Consider the following 16,860-nt stretch of genomic DNA (forward strand, 5'->3'; position numbering starts at 1 on the left):
AAGCAGGAGAGGCCTGACTATGGAAGTTTCTTCGCCTGTGCTGGCTTTTGTGTTTTCCCCTGGCCCCTCAGTGTCTAGGACAAGGGAGAGATGATCTTTCCTGGTCCCAGCAAAGGCCTCTTTGTTAATAGCCACTGTGTTCTCCACGCGTCTTTGCTAACGGGTTGGAGCAGGGGGTGTGGTCTCCTCATGGCTGGAGAAGGGAACACACCCTGAAGTGTGGGAATCATTAAGGTTTGGAGGACAGGCAAAGGCATCCACACAAGCAACACCTCTTTCCAATGGGCGAGCCAGGGTGCAGTTCCGCCTCCTGTCCAGCAGGCGGCGGCCACAGCACAGTCGCAGCTGGAGGGCCTTACAATTCCCAAGTCTCACAGCTGCAGGGCAACCCTGCCAGGTGGCGGTATCTTTTCTGCAATTAAGAAAAGAGAACCCAGGCCCTTTGTTCCTTCTTGGTGCCCTGGAAGTTAGTCCTTCCGCCTGTCTGACCCCCATCTCTCTTCCCAGAGCAAGTAAGGGCAGGGTTGGAGGAGAACTCCCCCCACACCCAACCCCTTCTTAAGGCTCCTGCCCAGCTTCCCCATTTCTCCTGCCCAGCTTCCCCATTTCTTTCCAGAGGGAGCTGGGCAGAAGAGCAGGGAGTTGTAGAGGGGGCAGGACAAGAAGGGAGGGAGAAAGGATTCTCTAAGTTGGGAAAGAAGGAAAATGCCAAGCACCTAACACCAAATTTATCACTTTTTAAAAACAGGAGATTTTTCCCAAAAGTGAAGAATAAGAAACAAATCCAGTGTCCATGCATCCCAACCGCAGTCTTGATTCCAGGATACCTCCTTCACTCTCAGACCTGTTGTGGGGGAGGGGCAGAAAGAGGGCATGTGAGAGACCAGAGGTCCTACTGTCCCCACCCCTACTAGTCTGCCCATCCTCAAGCGTCTAACCTCATGTCTGACGCCAGTCGCCCCGCTTGCCCGGCCTACGCAGGGGAGGGAGGACCGTAAGATCAGAGCCCACGAGGCTGTTTCATCAATGCCTCCGCTCCAGGCATGACCACTGCTCACCCAGCTTGGACATGAGGCTCTCCCTTTAGGTTCCAAATGCCCTTTCTCGGAAAGTCCACGGTCTACTTCATCACCCAGTCCAGGAGCCAGAAACCCCAATACAGAGTCTAACCTCAACCCTTCCTCCTGCAGCTTAATCCCATTTTTCTCTGTCCACGGATACGTAATACCCCCAAATCTTCTTGCCTCAGACGATAGCTCTTCAGTAACTGAAGCCGGTCCTCTGTTCCCCCATCCCCGAATTCCAGATCTTAGTCTTCGCCCTCATTGACACAGCCTGCTCTCCTGTAGACCAGGCAGCCCCAGCCCTAGGTTCTTACCGAGTTGGCTCCCTGGGAATCCAATGGTGGTATATGGGTTGTGGGTTCCCCTGTGCTGGGTTTCTCACTGCCCCTCTCCTGAGTTTTAGGGATGGATTCTGCAGGCTCTAAGGAGGGAAAAGGGGTGGTGGGAGGGAGAGGCAGTATTCATGAAAGCTTGGAGAGGGAGCTGCTCCTCTCACTACATCCAGTGACCCCTGAGAGGGGCCCAAGACCAGGCTGGGGGCAATCGGACAAGCCCAGCGGTGTTTTCTCTCATCACGATGATTACTACAGGCTCACTTTTTAAATTTGCAATCAGAAATTGAAAGATAAAAAAACGCTTCAAAGGGGAGTTCAAAAAAGTTTGGGTACAATTGGGCAAAACCTGACCTGAGGTGATACGGGACTCCTTTTAGTCTTTATCCCATTTGGTAGGACCATTCGTTTCACTGCAGAAATATTAATGTGTGTGATTACAGGGTGCTCTGTTGGAGGGTATTACGTAATATCAGTAGATATATACACACACCATGTCACCTTCATAGAATGGGAATCCCACCTGGGATGAGGGACTGTGGAGATGTGTTAACAGCACTACCAGCAGCTTCCGGTTCATTGCATGTGTCGGCTGCTGGGCTAGGAACCGGTCTCATTTCATTTTCGCAAACAACCCAATGCAATAGGCATTGTCGTTATCATTTTACAGACTGAGGTTAAGTGAGTCGCTGGAGGCCTCCGGGCTGGTCAAGTGAGGAGGATTCTAGCTTGTGCGTGCTGGACCCAGCACGGTGGGCTCGCTCCCTCCCTCGGTGCAGCAGGGAGCCCTGCAGCCCAGGTGGGGAGGGTTTGCTGTCATTCAGTAAGCAAAGGTGAGGAGACGCAAATACGTGGAATACATCCAGACATATCCATATTCCCAGGACAGTTTCCGGCTCCTAGTAGACCCCTCCCTATCACGGGTAAGGTCTGCCTCCCCCCCCCCCCCCACCCCGGGCCAGTCCCTCCCCAGCCTCAACGTACTTTGTGCTTTCCCAGAAGGGCCCAGCCTTAACTCCGCTTCTGTGTCTGTGATCCCAGGCGGGCAGGACTCCTGGGTCCCTGTGCTCTCGGCAGCTCCCTCAGGTTCCTCTCCCTGCTGCTGTTGCCCCAGGTGATGTTCAACCATCATCTGGAGCTCTGGGGGCACAGAAAGGGAGGGACGTGACTGCTCAGAGTCTCAACAGCCCCGCTGAAGGGCCGGCAGACATTGCTGGTGTGACATTTCCATCCCCTGAGATCTGAACGGGGGTCGGTGGGGGGGAGGGGTGGGGTGGGGAAAGATATGAGCTGGGCACTAAGGAGGGCCTAAAGCTAGACAATAAAACATACTTCCTTCAAAAGTCAGAGAGGCGAGGGGCAGGGCCTTCAGGAAGAAAAGACCCTCCTAACTTGCTGGGATACTTGGGGCAAAAGAAAAGACTCAGTTTAGGTTCAAGAAATATTTGAGTACCTTCTGTGTGTTGAGCACTGCATATTTTATTTAACTGCCATAGTGAGGTGGTACTCGGGGCTCAGTAGGTTAAGCAGGTTCTGCCAGGCCACCCAGCTAGTGGGAGGCAGAACTGGAGCCCAGCCCAGACTGTCTAGCAAACGATTCAACTCTAACAGAGGCAGGTTTCAAGACTTTGCAACGGTTCCCTGCAAAGGGGTCGTCTGCAAAGAGGTCGTCAGGTCTACGGCTCAGCCTCAGGCACAGCGGGGCAGAAGGGGATGGGAAGGGTGTTCCTAACCTTTCATTGTGGGTGTGGTCCTCGTCACCTTCTTCCGTTGCCGTGGAGACATGGACAAAGTGGACTGTGAAGGACACAGGGCACAGATGGGGGCCGGCCCGTCTCGCCCACCTTCTGTGCCTTGCCATGCTTTGGACTGGAGATTGGGGGGTCGGCGTGGGCTTCAGAAAGTGGGGGAGAACATTCCTGCTTCCCAGCCACCCCTCCCCCCGTCCCCACAGTGAGCAAAGAGACTGAGTGTGGGGGGATATGGCGTGAGTGTGTGTCCGCTCATTGGGAGGGACGCAGAGAAGGGGGAGTCGGAAGGCCCTAGAGATTGGAAGGGCTGAGGAATAATCCCCTAATAATTCTCTGGGCTGGGCTGAGCGTGAGGGACCAGCTCACCTTGAGAAGCGGGTTGGGGATCCGGTCTTCATCTATCTCTGAGGGGGAACAGGGAAAGGAGAAAGTGAAGAGGACTGAAAACCCGGGGGGAGGACCCCCAAAAAAGAGCTGACTTCCCAAGGGGAGGAGCCTCGGTGATCACCTCTTCCCTGATCTGTCCCTCACATCGGCCGCTAGGAAGTCAGCCTTGATGGCTGGCTGCCCCAGGCCTGCTCCCTTCAGCTCCCCCCTGCCTTGCTTTCTTCCCGGTACGTAGTCCTGTCCTTGACTCTGTGGTCCATCGTGTATCTACATCCTCGCCTCAGACCTGGAGGTTCCCGAAGTGGGATCGGTGTGGTGTGTTTGCTCCTTTCCTCTCTCTGAAGTATCCATAGCTCTTTCTCCTCCCAATCATTGACCAGGTTCAGAACGGAACCATGCACGGGAGGGAATACCAGATAAAAAAGAGCAAGTTTATCCTGCGCAGGGAGGTACAACCAATTTTGGTAGTTGGGGGCAAGCCGGACATTCAGGCATCTTGAACTCCAGTCTGGCTTATTAGCATGACCACCTCTCCCCGACATTCCCTGAGACCCTGTTCTCTCCCCAGACCTTGCTGGGCACAGCGGTGACCGGCATGCCAGCTGCTCCCTGAGCTGTGTCTAACCTTCCCCTTCCCCTCTGGGGGCTGTGAGGCTAGCTGATGGAGGCGGTGTCTCCCCCTCACAGCTGTCACTGCCTCTGGGGGTGGGGGCCTCAGCGTCTCAGTTGCTCGAGAAACCTGGAAGACTGTTGCCGCAGCAACGGCACTCAGTTGACCACCCCAATTCCTGGGGGGGCTTAGGACGCAGGTGCGTTCCCTCCCCTCCCTAGCACTGCTCCGTCTTTCCAAAGCAAAGGAAATCCTCCTGCTAATCCAGCCGCCCGCTTTCCCGACCCTGGGACCTAGAAGCTCTCGGACTCCTCAGATCTGCCCTTCTTCCAGCCAGCGCCCCCCCTTCTCTCACTGGACCCCCTCAGCAGCCCCCACTCCCTTCAGCGACCCATCCCGGGGGTGGTTACCTGGGGATGACTGGTCACTGGTCAGCACGAGGGTGGCGGGGGTGGGGCGGCGCCTCCGAATCTGAGGGGAGAGGTCAAGTGCACGTGGCAGTCTCAAAGCCCCACCCAGTACCCTTCAGCAACATAATCCAGGCCACCCGCTTAACATCCCTCAAAAATGACCACATTACACTGAGCCTCAGGTCCCAGGGTGGACGTTCTTGGGCCCATTCCTTTCCCTTAGGGACCCAAAAGATCACCCCCGCCCCCTCTATCCCCCATCCCCCCCCTTTCTGTTTCCGCATCTCCCCAGCTCTCCCTCTCAGCAGCTGTATCTGCTCAAATGCATCGATCTCTGGCCTGCTGTCCTTCCGTCCATCCTGATCGATGGTCAGAAATAACCTGACAGGGCACGAGGGCTTTCCCCCAGTCTTCTAGCCCACCACCCCAGACAGACAGGAACGTTTTGTGCGCCAGCATCTGTGGACAGCACCCCTCACACCCAGCCCAGCCTGGGCGACGGCACCAGGAAGGTAGGTCTGAAGGTGCGTTCCCTCGCCCATGCCCCTCTCTAAATTCCATGTCCCTCTCTAAATTTCTCCCTCTGTCATCGGACACACTGCCTTTCTAATTTGTCAGCAAGTGTGGTCTGGGCAAATCCTTGTAACGGTAAATAAAATACAGGCAGGACCTAGTGGGGGGCGGGTGCTAAAGTTACCTGAAAAATCTTATCCGGGGCCCCAGGGTCCCATTCTAAGAAATTAACATATAAAAGCTGGTTGACTCCTGGGCCTCTGAGCCCCTCTGCCCACTGCTGCTCTTCTGCCAGGCTGCCAATAAAGTTGATTGTTGTTGCAGTCAGCCCAAGGACTCTTGGGACATGTAGGTTTTCTTTCCTTTCTCGGGAGGGTTTTGAGGCTTGGAAGTGAGGGGAGCGCATGGGGCTGGAGTCCCTACAGCAACCTTCCGGGGCAGCAGGTGGGGGGGGGGGAAGCCAAAGGGCTGGGAGAGGGGTTAAGATCATCCAGGGCTGAGCGCGGTAGGGCGAGGATACTGAAGGATGGAATTCCTCTCTCTCTCTGTGTCCATTATTTAGTATCACTACCACTGGGGGCGGGGGTGGTAAGACGCTCGCCCCTCTCTATGCCCAGAAAATGGATGTCAGCCTTAGCCAAGAGGCACAGTGTTAGTCTGAGAGGGGGATTCTCCCCAAAGAAGTGAGATGCACAGAATGGGGGGCTCTTGGGGTGGGTCACTGTTTTCTCTGGAAAATCCAGTGGCATCTGTTTTGGGTGACATTTCAAGGTCCCCGGCAGTGCTGGTTGTGTGTGTGTGTGTGTGTGTGTGTGTGTGTGTGTGTGTGTGTGCAGTCATACACATATGCATACACATATGCACTACACACACATGAGCTGTGAGTCCGTCTGGCCATTCCTGGTGCAGATGTGCTGGGCACCAGCAGGCGGGTGGGTACGTGTTCTTCCCGAATGTGGGGTGAGGGCCATCCTTTCCTAGGAGAGGACTCCTTTTTATTTCTCTCCTGCTGTAGGCGGAGGGGGAGTGCTGGTTGTGGAAGAGTCAGAGAGGCAGGGAGAGGGTGGGGGTGTTAGTGGAAGTTGGGAGTCCGAGAAGGAGACCACAAGCATGCCGGAAAGGGCTTTTGAGAGGGCACCAGGGCTGTGTGATGTTGGACAGGTCCCTTCCTTAACCTTGGACAAGATCTCTAGGCGCTCAGAGTCTTGGACAATTTTGATATCCTAGAGATATCAGAGAAGGGAGTAAAGTCAGACTTCCTAAAGTAACCCCCCCCCCCCAGGCACCTGAACTACTAGGAAGTGAATAGATGGTCTTTCTTCTTTTTCTTGCACCTCCCCAAATTCCGAGTGCTCAAGGATACCTCGTGCCTTTGCCTCTGATTTATTGCCAAACCAGTCACACCAAGTACCTGGTCGCCGTGGGCGCCCCTCCATCCCCTGCCACTCTGTGCTCTGTAACTCCTAGCTTCTAACCCCCTTTGCTCTCCCATGTCAGTCTGGATTAGGCCCTCTTGCCACGCCTGGAGCTTTTTGCTTGGGTAACACACTTGGGCGACACAGCGAGAAGGGCTGAGGTTAGGCTGCAGGTAGAATTTCAGGTCTAGTGGACAGGACACCGATTTCTGAAGACTGGAGAAAAACAGACGGCAGTCCCGTCTCTCTCTTTTTCCCTCTGGCTCCAGAGAACTATCTTCTCCTCCTGTGTCTCCCGACCCCTGAACCAGCTGGACTACCCCCTCCTCCTCCCAATACACATGGACACCTGCCGTCTCTAACACCAAACAGATGCAGGTGTCAGGGAGACCTGTCTGCGCCAGTGGAAGGCAGTCCTTCTTGGAACCTCACCCCTAACCACCCCCAGCCCACACTCACGGGCCCGTTTCCTGGCGCTGAGGGTATCTTAGCTAATCCCCTGCCTCCAGGCGTAACAGTCTTGCCCCTGACTCTGGGGGGACACTCCCCAGGCTCGGGCTCTCCACCCTGCTCATCCTCACCAGGCTTGAGGCCTCACCACAGTCCGTCCTGCTGTCACACCTTGGGGGTCTGGAGACGGGGCTCCCCCCAGGCCAGGGAGAGGACAGATCAGGTTCCTCACCCCTCCCCACACTTTGGGAAGCTGAAGTTGCAGGGAGAGTGTGTGCACCTACCCCTCCCTTCAGATCCCGACCTTCTTCTCCCAAACAGCTGGAGCCCACACAGAGAACCCTCTCCAGCCCATCCCAAGAGGTCACAGGGTGTTGTCAGGTGGGGAGGCCCCGTCAGAGCCCTGGCAGCCGCGTGGGGGAAATGGAGAACTGACCTTGTGGCCGACAGATATTCTTTAGGACCGGGGATGTCCAGGCAAATGGACAGAGAACACAAAACGAGATGGCGCAAATGAGCAAATATTTGGCAAATGGGCGGTAGTAGTGACCACGGGTGGTCACCCTCTCCACACACATGCTCACTCTCTCTGAGACACACACTTGCTCACACACTCTCATCCACTGCCGCCTCTGCCAGGCTGCTCTGAGCTAAAAATAGGCCAGGCCCACGGCTGGGCCAGGGCCCTGGACTCCCACCCCTTGAGCCCAGGCCAGCGCAGTGCTGCTCCCGTGTTTAGGGAGTCCCTTGCACCCAGCTCCCAGAGAGCCCCTGCCTCTGCCTTCCCAGCGCCATTCTCTGCAGGCCACCCCCACTCTCTGCTCCGAAGGGCAGGAGTTGGGAATAAGGACCCACGTGTCCAGACTTGCATTAGAGGGGGGCCTCAGCCTGCAGACCCAACCACCCCTCTCCCCAAAGCCCGGGCGCTCTTGGTTTTCCTAGGTTCCTTCTGGTTCTCACTCTCTGGAGTCACGCAAGGTGGCCTTCAATGAGGGGAGGGCTGGGAGAGCTATTTCTCTTCTTTCAACTCCTTTCTGCAGCACCAGGCTCCCTCCGTTCCCCGCCTCCTCCCTTAACCCCTCCCGCAAGGCTGCCGGGCCCCTACGGCGCCCCCTCCCCCCCCCCCTTCCCCGAGCTCAGAAACTCTGGCGGGGGTTGACTGAGTGGGGGATGCCATACTGGCGAAGGGGGTTGGGGTCGTGTCCTCAGGCAGGCCCCCTCCCCCAGGGCTGGGGCGCAGAGAGAGACTCTGCGGGGACAGGCTTCGAGTGGAGGCGCTCGTGCTAGCACGGACAGGGAGAGGTGGCTCCAACAGTGGGGGGAGGGGATAGAAGACCCCCCCTCCCCCCCAAACTGAGCGCGGTCGCCCTCACAGGGGCGCACTGCCGAGGGCGGACGAAGCAGGTTTCTCAGATCCCCCAGCCTAGGGGGTCCCTCGTTCTTTGCAGGGCGAGTCCCCTGCCACCCCGCCCGGCTCCGCACCTGCTCCGCCGCCTCGGGGTCAAGGTGCGGCTCCAGCAGCGGGACCGTGAACTGGATCTTCCGGGGGCTGTTGTCTTGCTCCATGGCTGGGGCGGCGGCCGCTGGGCCGGCGCTGCGGCGGGAGGGAAGGCGGCGGGACTCGGGGCTGGGGCGGGCGCGCTCGCTCTCCGCTCCGCTCCGGCCCCGGCCCCAGCCCGGCGCGCTCGGCTCCCGGCGCCCTGCTCGGCGCTCCCCGCTCGCGGCCCCGGGGACTCTGCGGCCGCCGATTGGCTCCGCACCCGCCCCTCCCGGCCCCCTCCCCCTCCCCCCCGCCCGGAACCTTAACCCCGTCGTGGCTGCGCCGCGGGCTGCGGGGGTCTCCGCCCCGCGGGCGGGCGAGCCGGGCGTGGCCGGGTCCCAGTCTGGGTCGGCGGCCCAGGCGGGCCTCCGGGTGTCCTCAGAGCTCGGGGCAGGGAGTGGGGGTGGTGCGGTACGGAGAACTTCTCCAGGCTAGGGGGACAGGTTTTAGGAGCGGGAAGGTGGAGGGGCGCTGGCAGGAGGAGGCGGCAAACGCGAGAGGAAGATTTCGTTTATGATCCTGCAAGGGGTTGTCTCATAGAGCAAAGAAGGGAAGGGGATTTAGGCATGCAGCAGGAGGGATGAAGGCTAGACACGGAGAGGGACTTTCCCTTGAGAAGAAAACAGTAGAGCGAAGGGGAAAACTCGGAGGGGAGGTGTGAGGGCTGGGCGCGGGTCTTCTGTTCACTCGGCCGGCAGGCAGGGGGGAACTGAGGCCTTACAGGGTCTCCAGAGGCCAGAGCCTCTCTGTTGAAGTACCGATGGGAGTGGGTGGAGGGCTCAGGGAGAGAGGACCATCTGGGACTCAGCAGAAGGAGTGTTGGGGGTGGGGAGCTGATGATGCTTGTGAAATAGATTTCTCTTTCTGCTTGCTAAACTACGGGCTGGGAAAGCAGGTGAAAGGCCTGCAAGGGGAGAATGCTGGGGGATGGAACGGAAACTCCTGGTGGGGTGGCTCGTTTACAGTTGGGGTTGATTTCCAGTTCCACTACTGGCGGGATAATGAAAGTGATCTGCTGTAACTGAAGGGATGGAGGTTAGACTAGGTGAAGAACTTACCACCTTGGTGTAGGACCAGATGTCAATCAGGACCAGTGAGTGAGGCAGATAGGATATTCATAGGAGCTGTTGGGCACCATGCCAGGACCTGGGGGCCATCGCATAGAGGGGAAAAGAGGTGCCATGGACCTGGGGAGGGGCAGGGCTAATGAACCACGGGGGGTGGGGGGGGGGGAGGAGAAGAAGTAGGGAGGAGAAGGGACAGGGAGTTCTGGGGGAGGGGCTGGGCCAGGGCCAGGGCCAGAGATCTGTTTCTTTAGCCTTAAGCCCAGCAACTGCAAGTTCCATACAGATTAATGCCTGGTTCTCTGGGGTCCCTATGATCACTCTTTCCTCTAAGGGGTCAGCCTCAACTCTCAGTTGCCTCCTCTCCTGGGCAGCCCTTCCCTGACCTGGATTTCACACCATCCCTTCCCCTTTTACCTCCCAAAATAACCTCCCCTCTCACCACCGCCCCCCCACCCCAGCCATATCTTTTTACACATGCCAGGCTCAGCTCAGTTTTCTCAGGACAACACTGGGGTATAGGGACCCAGTGGGCCAGCCAGACCTCCATTTGCATGCTAACTGACCCCATTTTATTGTCACTAGACTCTAGGAATGACCCCCTACACTCAGCATGCACTTGTGTGTGTGGGGGGGCTTTTCATTCTTTTAAAAAACATTTTTCCAGTTTTATTGAAAAGTAATTGACATGCATTACTGTATAAATTTAAGGCATACAGTATGATGATTTGATTTACATATATTGTGAAATGATGACCACAATAGGGTCACCTAACATCCATCTTCTCATATAGATACAAAAAAAAAAAAAAAAAGAAAGAAAGAAAGAAAGAAAAAGAAAAAAAGGGGAAAAACATTGCTCCTTGTGATAAGAACTCAGGATTTACTCTGTTAACAACTTCCCTATATAGCTATATAGCTATAGTCATCATGTTGTACGTTCCATCCCTTATTTATTTACTTATTTGAAATTTTGTTTAATGTTTATTTATTTTGGGGAAAGAGAGAGGGAGAGCATGAGCAGGGGAGGGGCAGAGAGAGAGGGAGACACAGAATCTGAAGCAGGCTCCAGGCTCCGAGCTCTCAGCACAGAGCCCGATGCGGAGCTTGAACCCACAAACCGTGAGATCATGACCTGAGCTGAAGTCTGATATTTAACCAACTGAGCACTTATTTATCTGAAATCTGGAGGTTCGACCTTTTGACTACCTTCCTCCACTCCTCCTCGCCCTGTCTTCTGCTTCTGATAACCACCAATCTTATCTCCTTTTCTCTGAGTTCAATTATTTTTTAAGATTCCACATATAAGTGAGGTCATACAGTATTTGTCTTTGATTTATTTCACTTAGCATAATGCTCTCAAGGTCCATCCATGTTGTCACAAATGGCAGAATTTCCTCATTTTTTTTTATGGCTGAAAAATATTCCATTATATCTATAAATCTATATCTATATCTATGTCTATATCTATCTATATCTATCTCACAAGGTTATCCCTTCATCCATCAGTGGTTGTGTGTCTTCCTATTGTGAATAATGCTGCCATGAACGTGGGGGTGCAGATATCTTTTTGCCTTTAGCCTCTCTTTGACTAGGAAGGCCAACCAGGAAAACAACTGATTGTATTTCCCAGCCCCTCCCCCGAAACTACCCCCATGCCCCCAACCAGAGTGACTGGGGAGGGAGGGGATAAGAAGACACTGAAGCCAAGAGAATAAAGGTGGGGTGGGGAACGCAGGACCCATTAGCAGGCAGGCACTTTGGTTTCCTCCTCACTCACTCACCTCCTAACCACGCATACCCAGAGCAGAGTCCAGAGTATCCTCTACATAGGTGACTGGCACATCCCTTACCCCATTCCACCGGGACTCTGGAACTTGAAGCCAGGATTCTCACATTCCTGGATCTCTGGAGCCCCAGAATCCCCTCACTGAGCTTCAGTTTCCTCATTTGTAAAGTGGGAGAAGAGTCTCCACCTGATAGGGTATCATCTGAGGTAAGATACTGGCATGTAGAAGACCCTCGATGAACCCATGGCTGCTGTCGTTACTGTCTTGTTATCTCCTAGCAGACAGCAGAGTTTGGGGAGACATCCCTCCAGGGTTTCATCAGGAGAACCTCTACCCTACCCCAGTCATCCAATTTGCCTGGGTCTCTTTCCCTTGTATCCCTCAGACTTTGGTCTGGCCATGGAAATTCCTCCCCAAGTCCTACACCCACCCTTCATGTTGCTTCCTCAAGCTCCAGAGTCTCCGAACCCATGGTCCGAAAGCTACAGGTAGGGAGAGGGGCCCCGATTGCTCAGGCCTTGGGGAGATGCCCCATGAAGGGCTGTGTGGGAAGAAGGGTCCCGGGAGCAGCCGGTGCTGGGGTGGAGGCAGAGGAGGAGAGAGCCGGGAGAGGGAGGAGACAGCTCCGGGCTTGGCTTTTCCAGGAGGAGGCTGGGTGCGGGTGGGCGAAGCGTTTCTGGGTAGTGGGGAGGTGGAGTGTGACTGGCCTCAGCTCCTGGTGCTGGGGTCTCCGCGTGGGCTACAACGGGTCTGTCCGTGTGTCCTGTTTGGACCTTTATTCATGCCAGAGCTGGGTGAGTGGCTGTGTCTGATGGGCTTGTGGGTGGAAGAAGGCACGGGTTGCTCACACACAGGGCTGGGGAGTTGCGGAGGGCCTGCCATCCGCTCTTGGAACCCTCTAGAATAAGAGGTGGAGCCTGCGCTGCCCCAGACCTTCCCCAGCTCGCTTGTGTCTGTCGAGCGTGCTCCTTTGTACGAGAGCGTTCCCATCCCCGCTGCAGTCACAGCCCGGCCGGAGGAGCGGCCGCTGTTCTGCGCAGTGCCCTTCTGGGTCCATGAAATATTTAAGGCTACAGGGATGTGACTTGGTGATGCAGTCACTTAGCCTTAGCTCCCACCCGCCCTGCTCTGGGAGCTGGACTCTGGGTTGATGGGGCTGCTCTTTTCGCTCTCAGCACGGTCTTCTCTTATTTATCTGTCCTCCTTACCCCCACTCAGCTTCTCAGGCATTAATTCACGACTCCTCACAACTGACCAGGAGGGAGGCATATGTTAGGATCTTTATTTTACTTTTCATGGGCGGGGCCGTGGAGCAAACTGTTGCTGGGATGGGCCGCTTGGGTTGGCGTTTGGGAGGTTAGAGGTCAATTCTTCCCTCTGCTGCCAACTCTCTGGGCCACTGTGGGGCAATCGCTACCTCCCTACCCCCGAACACACAGTGGCCTTTGTTTCCTCACCTGTAAATGAGGGGAGCAGGTGACTACGTGGGTTTCTCCCCATTCTAATATTTTGTCATTTGGGGTTAGGGGTGCTCTAGCCACATACTGGGAAGTCTCAGACCCAGGGTTGGGACCCAGAGGTAGGGACCTCACCTCTATCTTTGCATGTCTCCCTGCCTGGCCACTGTGGCAGGGGTTAAACCCCTGCCTGTTGGATACATAATGCATGCATACTTTTTTTTTTTTTTTAAACATTTATTACTGAGAGACAGAGACAGAGCGTGAGCAGGGGAGGGGTAGAGAGAGGAGGAGACACAGAATCCAAAGCAGGCTCCAGGCTCTGAGCTGTCAGCACAGAGCCCCATGCGGGGCTTGAACTCATAAACTGCAAGATCATGACCTGAGCTGAAGTTGGACGCTTAACCGACAGAGCCACCCAGGCACCCCGCCTGCATGCTTTTTCACACATATAGCTCTGAGGAGGTGAGGCTAGAGACTGATTTATGCACCAAAGGAGCAACGACCCCATCCAAGTGGTCCCCCTGGGAAGCCATATGTTCATACCGATTTGCTGCAGTTTCTCAAACATTTCTGGAAACTTTTGGAATCATCTGAGATCTTGTGACATATGCTCTGAAAATCCTCACGGTAGAGTGAACCTTTGTCCTTTGGAGTGGCTTTGCTCTTCTGGAAACGCCTGAGAGTCTTCAGGGGTCATGCATTGTGAAGAAGGAGGGAAGCCAGGTGGGGAGAAGAACTTGATCTGGAACTGAGGTGCGGGTACCCCGGAGTGAGGCTGCATGTCCCCTGCGGCTCTGACACCCATCTAGAAGGCCTCTCTGCAAGAGAAGTTTCCAGAGCTTCTTGTGAGCCCCAGCAGCACCCATGGTGGGGATGTGTGGCGTCTAGGGGGATGACTTGGAAGGCCCAGCCTCCCTCCACTGTGTACGTCCTGGTTTGCCTGTGAAAAAGCCCATCGTTGCAACTCTGCCAGGCGTGGGTACACCCCCTGCAGCTGGCGCTCTCGGGAATGGGGCCAAAGCTGGTGATTCAAACACAGGGGCTGCTCATTTCCAAAGTGCTTTGCGTCTTCTTGAACCACAAACTGGTAGAAGTGGAAGAGACATGAAGATCAATCCACTTCCCCCTTCAAACAAGAGAGGGGAAACTGAGGCCAAGAGAGAGGAAGCAGCTCTCCCCAACTGGAATCCATGCCAGTGCTTTTCCCGATAAGCCAGGTTTGGCGGCTTGTGCGGGGCAATGGCTGAACCTGGAACAGTGGCGTGGACCAGATGACCTCTTGAGAGGCACTTTAACCCTCTGATCATCACCAGCTCAGAAGAACCTGTCCTTAGCTGGCCCCTCCTACTCCAACTCTGACAGGTTGGATTCATTCTTCCAACCAGTATTTATTGGGTGCCAGGCATTATGCTAAGTGCCGGGGATACAGTGGAGCACAAAACAGATAGTCTCTGGGCATCTTACAGCCTAGGAGGGGTCCGGGCGGTGGTGGGCTGACCAAGCAATTATAAACGATGACCACTATAAAGGGGGAAGTCCAAAGAATGAGATGCATCCAGAAAGGAGGAAGGTCAACATAACCTCTGACTGCTTAGACCCCTCCCCCACCTCAACTCCGTCCCATAGGAGCTCCTTCCCGCATGGGGGTTAAACACCCAGCCTCTGGAGCACTCTGCCTGGGTTCAAGTTATGCCACTTAGTAGCTCTGTGGTCTTGGGCAAATTGTATAACCTCTCTGAGCCTCAGTTTTCCCACCTGTAAATAACAGGTATCCCTACTGTTACAGAGAGGGGTGGGATGAGGTGAGGTCCATAACGTGCCTGGCTCAGTGCCTAGTACCCGTTAGGCACTCGAGAAATGGGCATGAGTGATTAGGAGTCCATCTTAGCACATGTTTTCTCCTTTGACTCTGGAAAAAGCAGGGGGTGAAGAAATGGGGATTTCAGAGCTTTCAGAACTAGGGTTTGGGGATCTGTAGGACATCCCTTGCCCCTTTTCAGCCAGAGCCTGCTCCTCCCCACCTCTGTCTGATCAGCTGTTCTTGATGTCCAGCTGTGTTCTCATCAGCATGGATGGCCTGCTAATTAACACCCGTCCTGTTAATGATTACATCTAATGACTTTGACTTGGGCATGAGACGGAAAATTCCCCAGCCACGGGACTGGATGAGGGTACGTTACCAAGGTAGGAGGGAATGGCCCCCTGGGCTCTGGCCATGTTGTTGATGGTAGGCAGCTGGGGGAGGGGAGCAGATTGCCTGGGTTTTCTCTCTGGGCTGCTCAGCCGGGGGAATGTGGATGGTGGGGGTCATTTGAAAGTTATGGCCAACCGTCCTTCCCCACTCCTCCCAGGCTTGGCAGAGTGCACCAGGCCCCGGCCCAAGCCTTGGCATTCCTCTTGCCACGGGTTGGTGGTTGATTGCTCCTGCAGCCAGGCAAGGCTCGAGATGGTGTATTGGTTTCTCAGGGCTCCTGTAACAAAGTGCCACCGACCGGGTGACGGTGACTCAAAGCAGCAGGAACTTCTTCTGTCACAGTTCTGGTGGCTAGGCGTGTGAAATCAAGGTGTCAGCAGGGCTGTGCTCCCTCTGAAGGCTCTAGGGCAGAATCCTTCCCTGCATCTCTCAGCTTCTGATGGCCCCAGGTGCTCCTTGGTTTGTGGCATCTACTCCATTGTTTACATGGCCTTCTTTCCACTTGTGTCTCTGTGTCCTCTCCTCTTCTTATAAAGACTTTAGTCATGGGGAGCCTGGGTGGCTCAGTCTGTTAAGCTTCTGACTTTGGCTCAGGTCATGATCTTGCAGTTCATGGGTTCGAGCCCCGTGTCGGGCTCTGTGCTGACGGCTCAGAGCCTGGAGCCTGCTTCAGATTCTGTGTCTCCCTCTCTGTCTCTCCTCTGCTCGTGCTCTGTTTTTCTCTCAAAATAAATAAATAAACATTAAAAAATAAAGACTTGGGTCACTGGATTTGGGATCCTCCCCTAAATCCACGATAATTTCATCTCAAGATCCTTAATTAATTACATACATCTGTAAAGCCTCTAGTTCCAAATAAGGTCACAGCTGAGGTTGGGTTCTAGGTGTACCTGAATTTTTTGGAGACACTACGTGCCCCACTACAGATGGTGCCTGGCAGGGCAGAGAGGTGATGCTGACCCTGTGGCCCGTGCTGGGGCTGGCACCTGCCTCTCCTCCCCAAGTAGAGGAAGTTCTCAGGAACTCTGGGAGGGGCTGACTCGGGTCTCAAAAGGCCTAGAAAGGGAGGCGACTAGTGGAAAGTGGTGAAGGGATGGGAGTAGGGATGTTCTAGATTGGAGAAAAGAAGGCTGAGAAGACTTTGAAGGGAAAATCCTGGGTCCCTGTAATTTAGTCCTATCGGAGGGGAGAGTGTAACCCATGTTATACTGTATATATGTTACCTATATACATACTATGACATGTATTGTGTACTGTATGTTATATTTTATATTATGTGGCAACCACCACTTGTCATGTAATAAGAAAATAAAGTTGCAGTTTGATTTCCCCGGTGAGTTTGATTCATGACATTATCCTTTATGCTTCATTGGGATGCTGGACAGGGGCATTTTTTTCCCTTGCTCTAAGGAAAGACTCTTAACTATTTTGCTTACTCTCACGTAAGAGACAGGCATGGAGCGTTGATCAGAAACTAGAACAACCAGGCGAGTACATGAATCAAAACTTGGCGCTATTTAGTGTCATTCTTGTGCCGCCTGTTGGGCCCTGCTTCAGTTGCCGGGGACAGGAGCGGGTGACTGGCTTCTGTCTGCCATGTTCTCCCTCCTCCCCTGCCCCCCAGGCCTGCCCTTCGCCCGCTCTCACCGGTTGCCTTTTCAGAGTGAGGTGCGGTGGGGAGAGGTGGGGTGGTGTGGAGCAGGCAGGAAGGGGCAGGTGAGATTTCACTCGGTGATACTCAGACTCCTCTTCCATCAGCCGGTGGTATCCTTGCCCCTTTCTCTCTGATCTCTGGTGACTGTTCTCTCGTGGGCCCTTTCCTGGCTTCTCAGAGCTTTGCTGTCAGCCCCATTCCCCTGTGTTCCCTGACTCCAGGAATT

General features: G+C 54.9%; 1 protein-coding gene across 1 annotated transcript; it reads right to left on the reverse strand.

The window, feature by feature from the left end:
• Window positions 1-713: 713 nt before the first annotated feature.
• On the reverse strand, window positions 714-8,647 carry PPP1R1A (protein phosphatase 1 regulatory inhibitor subunit 1A). Its single transcript, XM_023257119.2, has 7 exons — window positions 8,415-8,647; window positions 4,555-4,615; window positions 3,514-3,551; window positions 3,130-3,193; window positions 2,381-2,536; window positions 1,379-1,485; window positions 714-844 (listed from the first exon to the last, which is right to left on the reverse strand). The coding sequence occupies exons 1-7, from the start codon at window positions 8,496-8,498 to the stop codon at window positions 839-841; spliced, it is 516 nt and encodes a 171-aa protein (XP_023112887.1). The 5' UTR covers window positions 8,499-8,647; the 3' UTR covers window positions 714-838.
• Window positions 8,648-16,860: the final 8,213 nt, after the last annotated feature.

Source organism: Felis catus, chromosome B4 (assembly GCF_018350175.1).
Source record: "Felis catus isolate Fca126 chromosome B4, F.catus_Fca126_mat1.0, whole genome shotgun sequence".
Lineage (NCBI taxonomy): Eukaryota > Metazoa > Chordata > Mammalia > Carnivora > Felidae > Felis > Felis catus.

Excerpts from the sequence above, each read along its gene's own strand:
- PPP1R1A (XM_023257119.2), bottom strand. The coding sequence starts at position 8,498 with ATGGAGCAAGACAACAGCCCCCGGAAGATCCAGTTCACGGTCCCGCTG. Across the intron at positions 4,616-8,414 it reads ACCCCGAGGCGGCGGAGCAG|ATTCGGAGGCGCCGCCCCAC; the intron begins GTGCGGAGCCGG and ends CTCTCCCCTCAG. Across the intron at positions 3,194-3,513 it reads TCCCCAACCCGCTTCTCAAG|TCCACTTTGTCCATGTCTCC; the intron begins GTGAGCTGGTCC and ends TGTCCTTCACAG.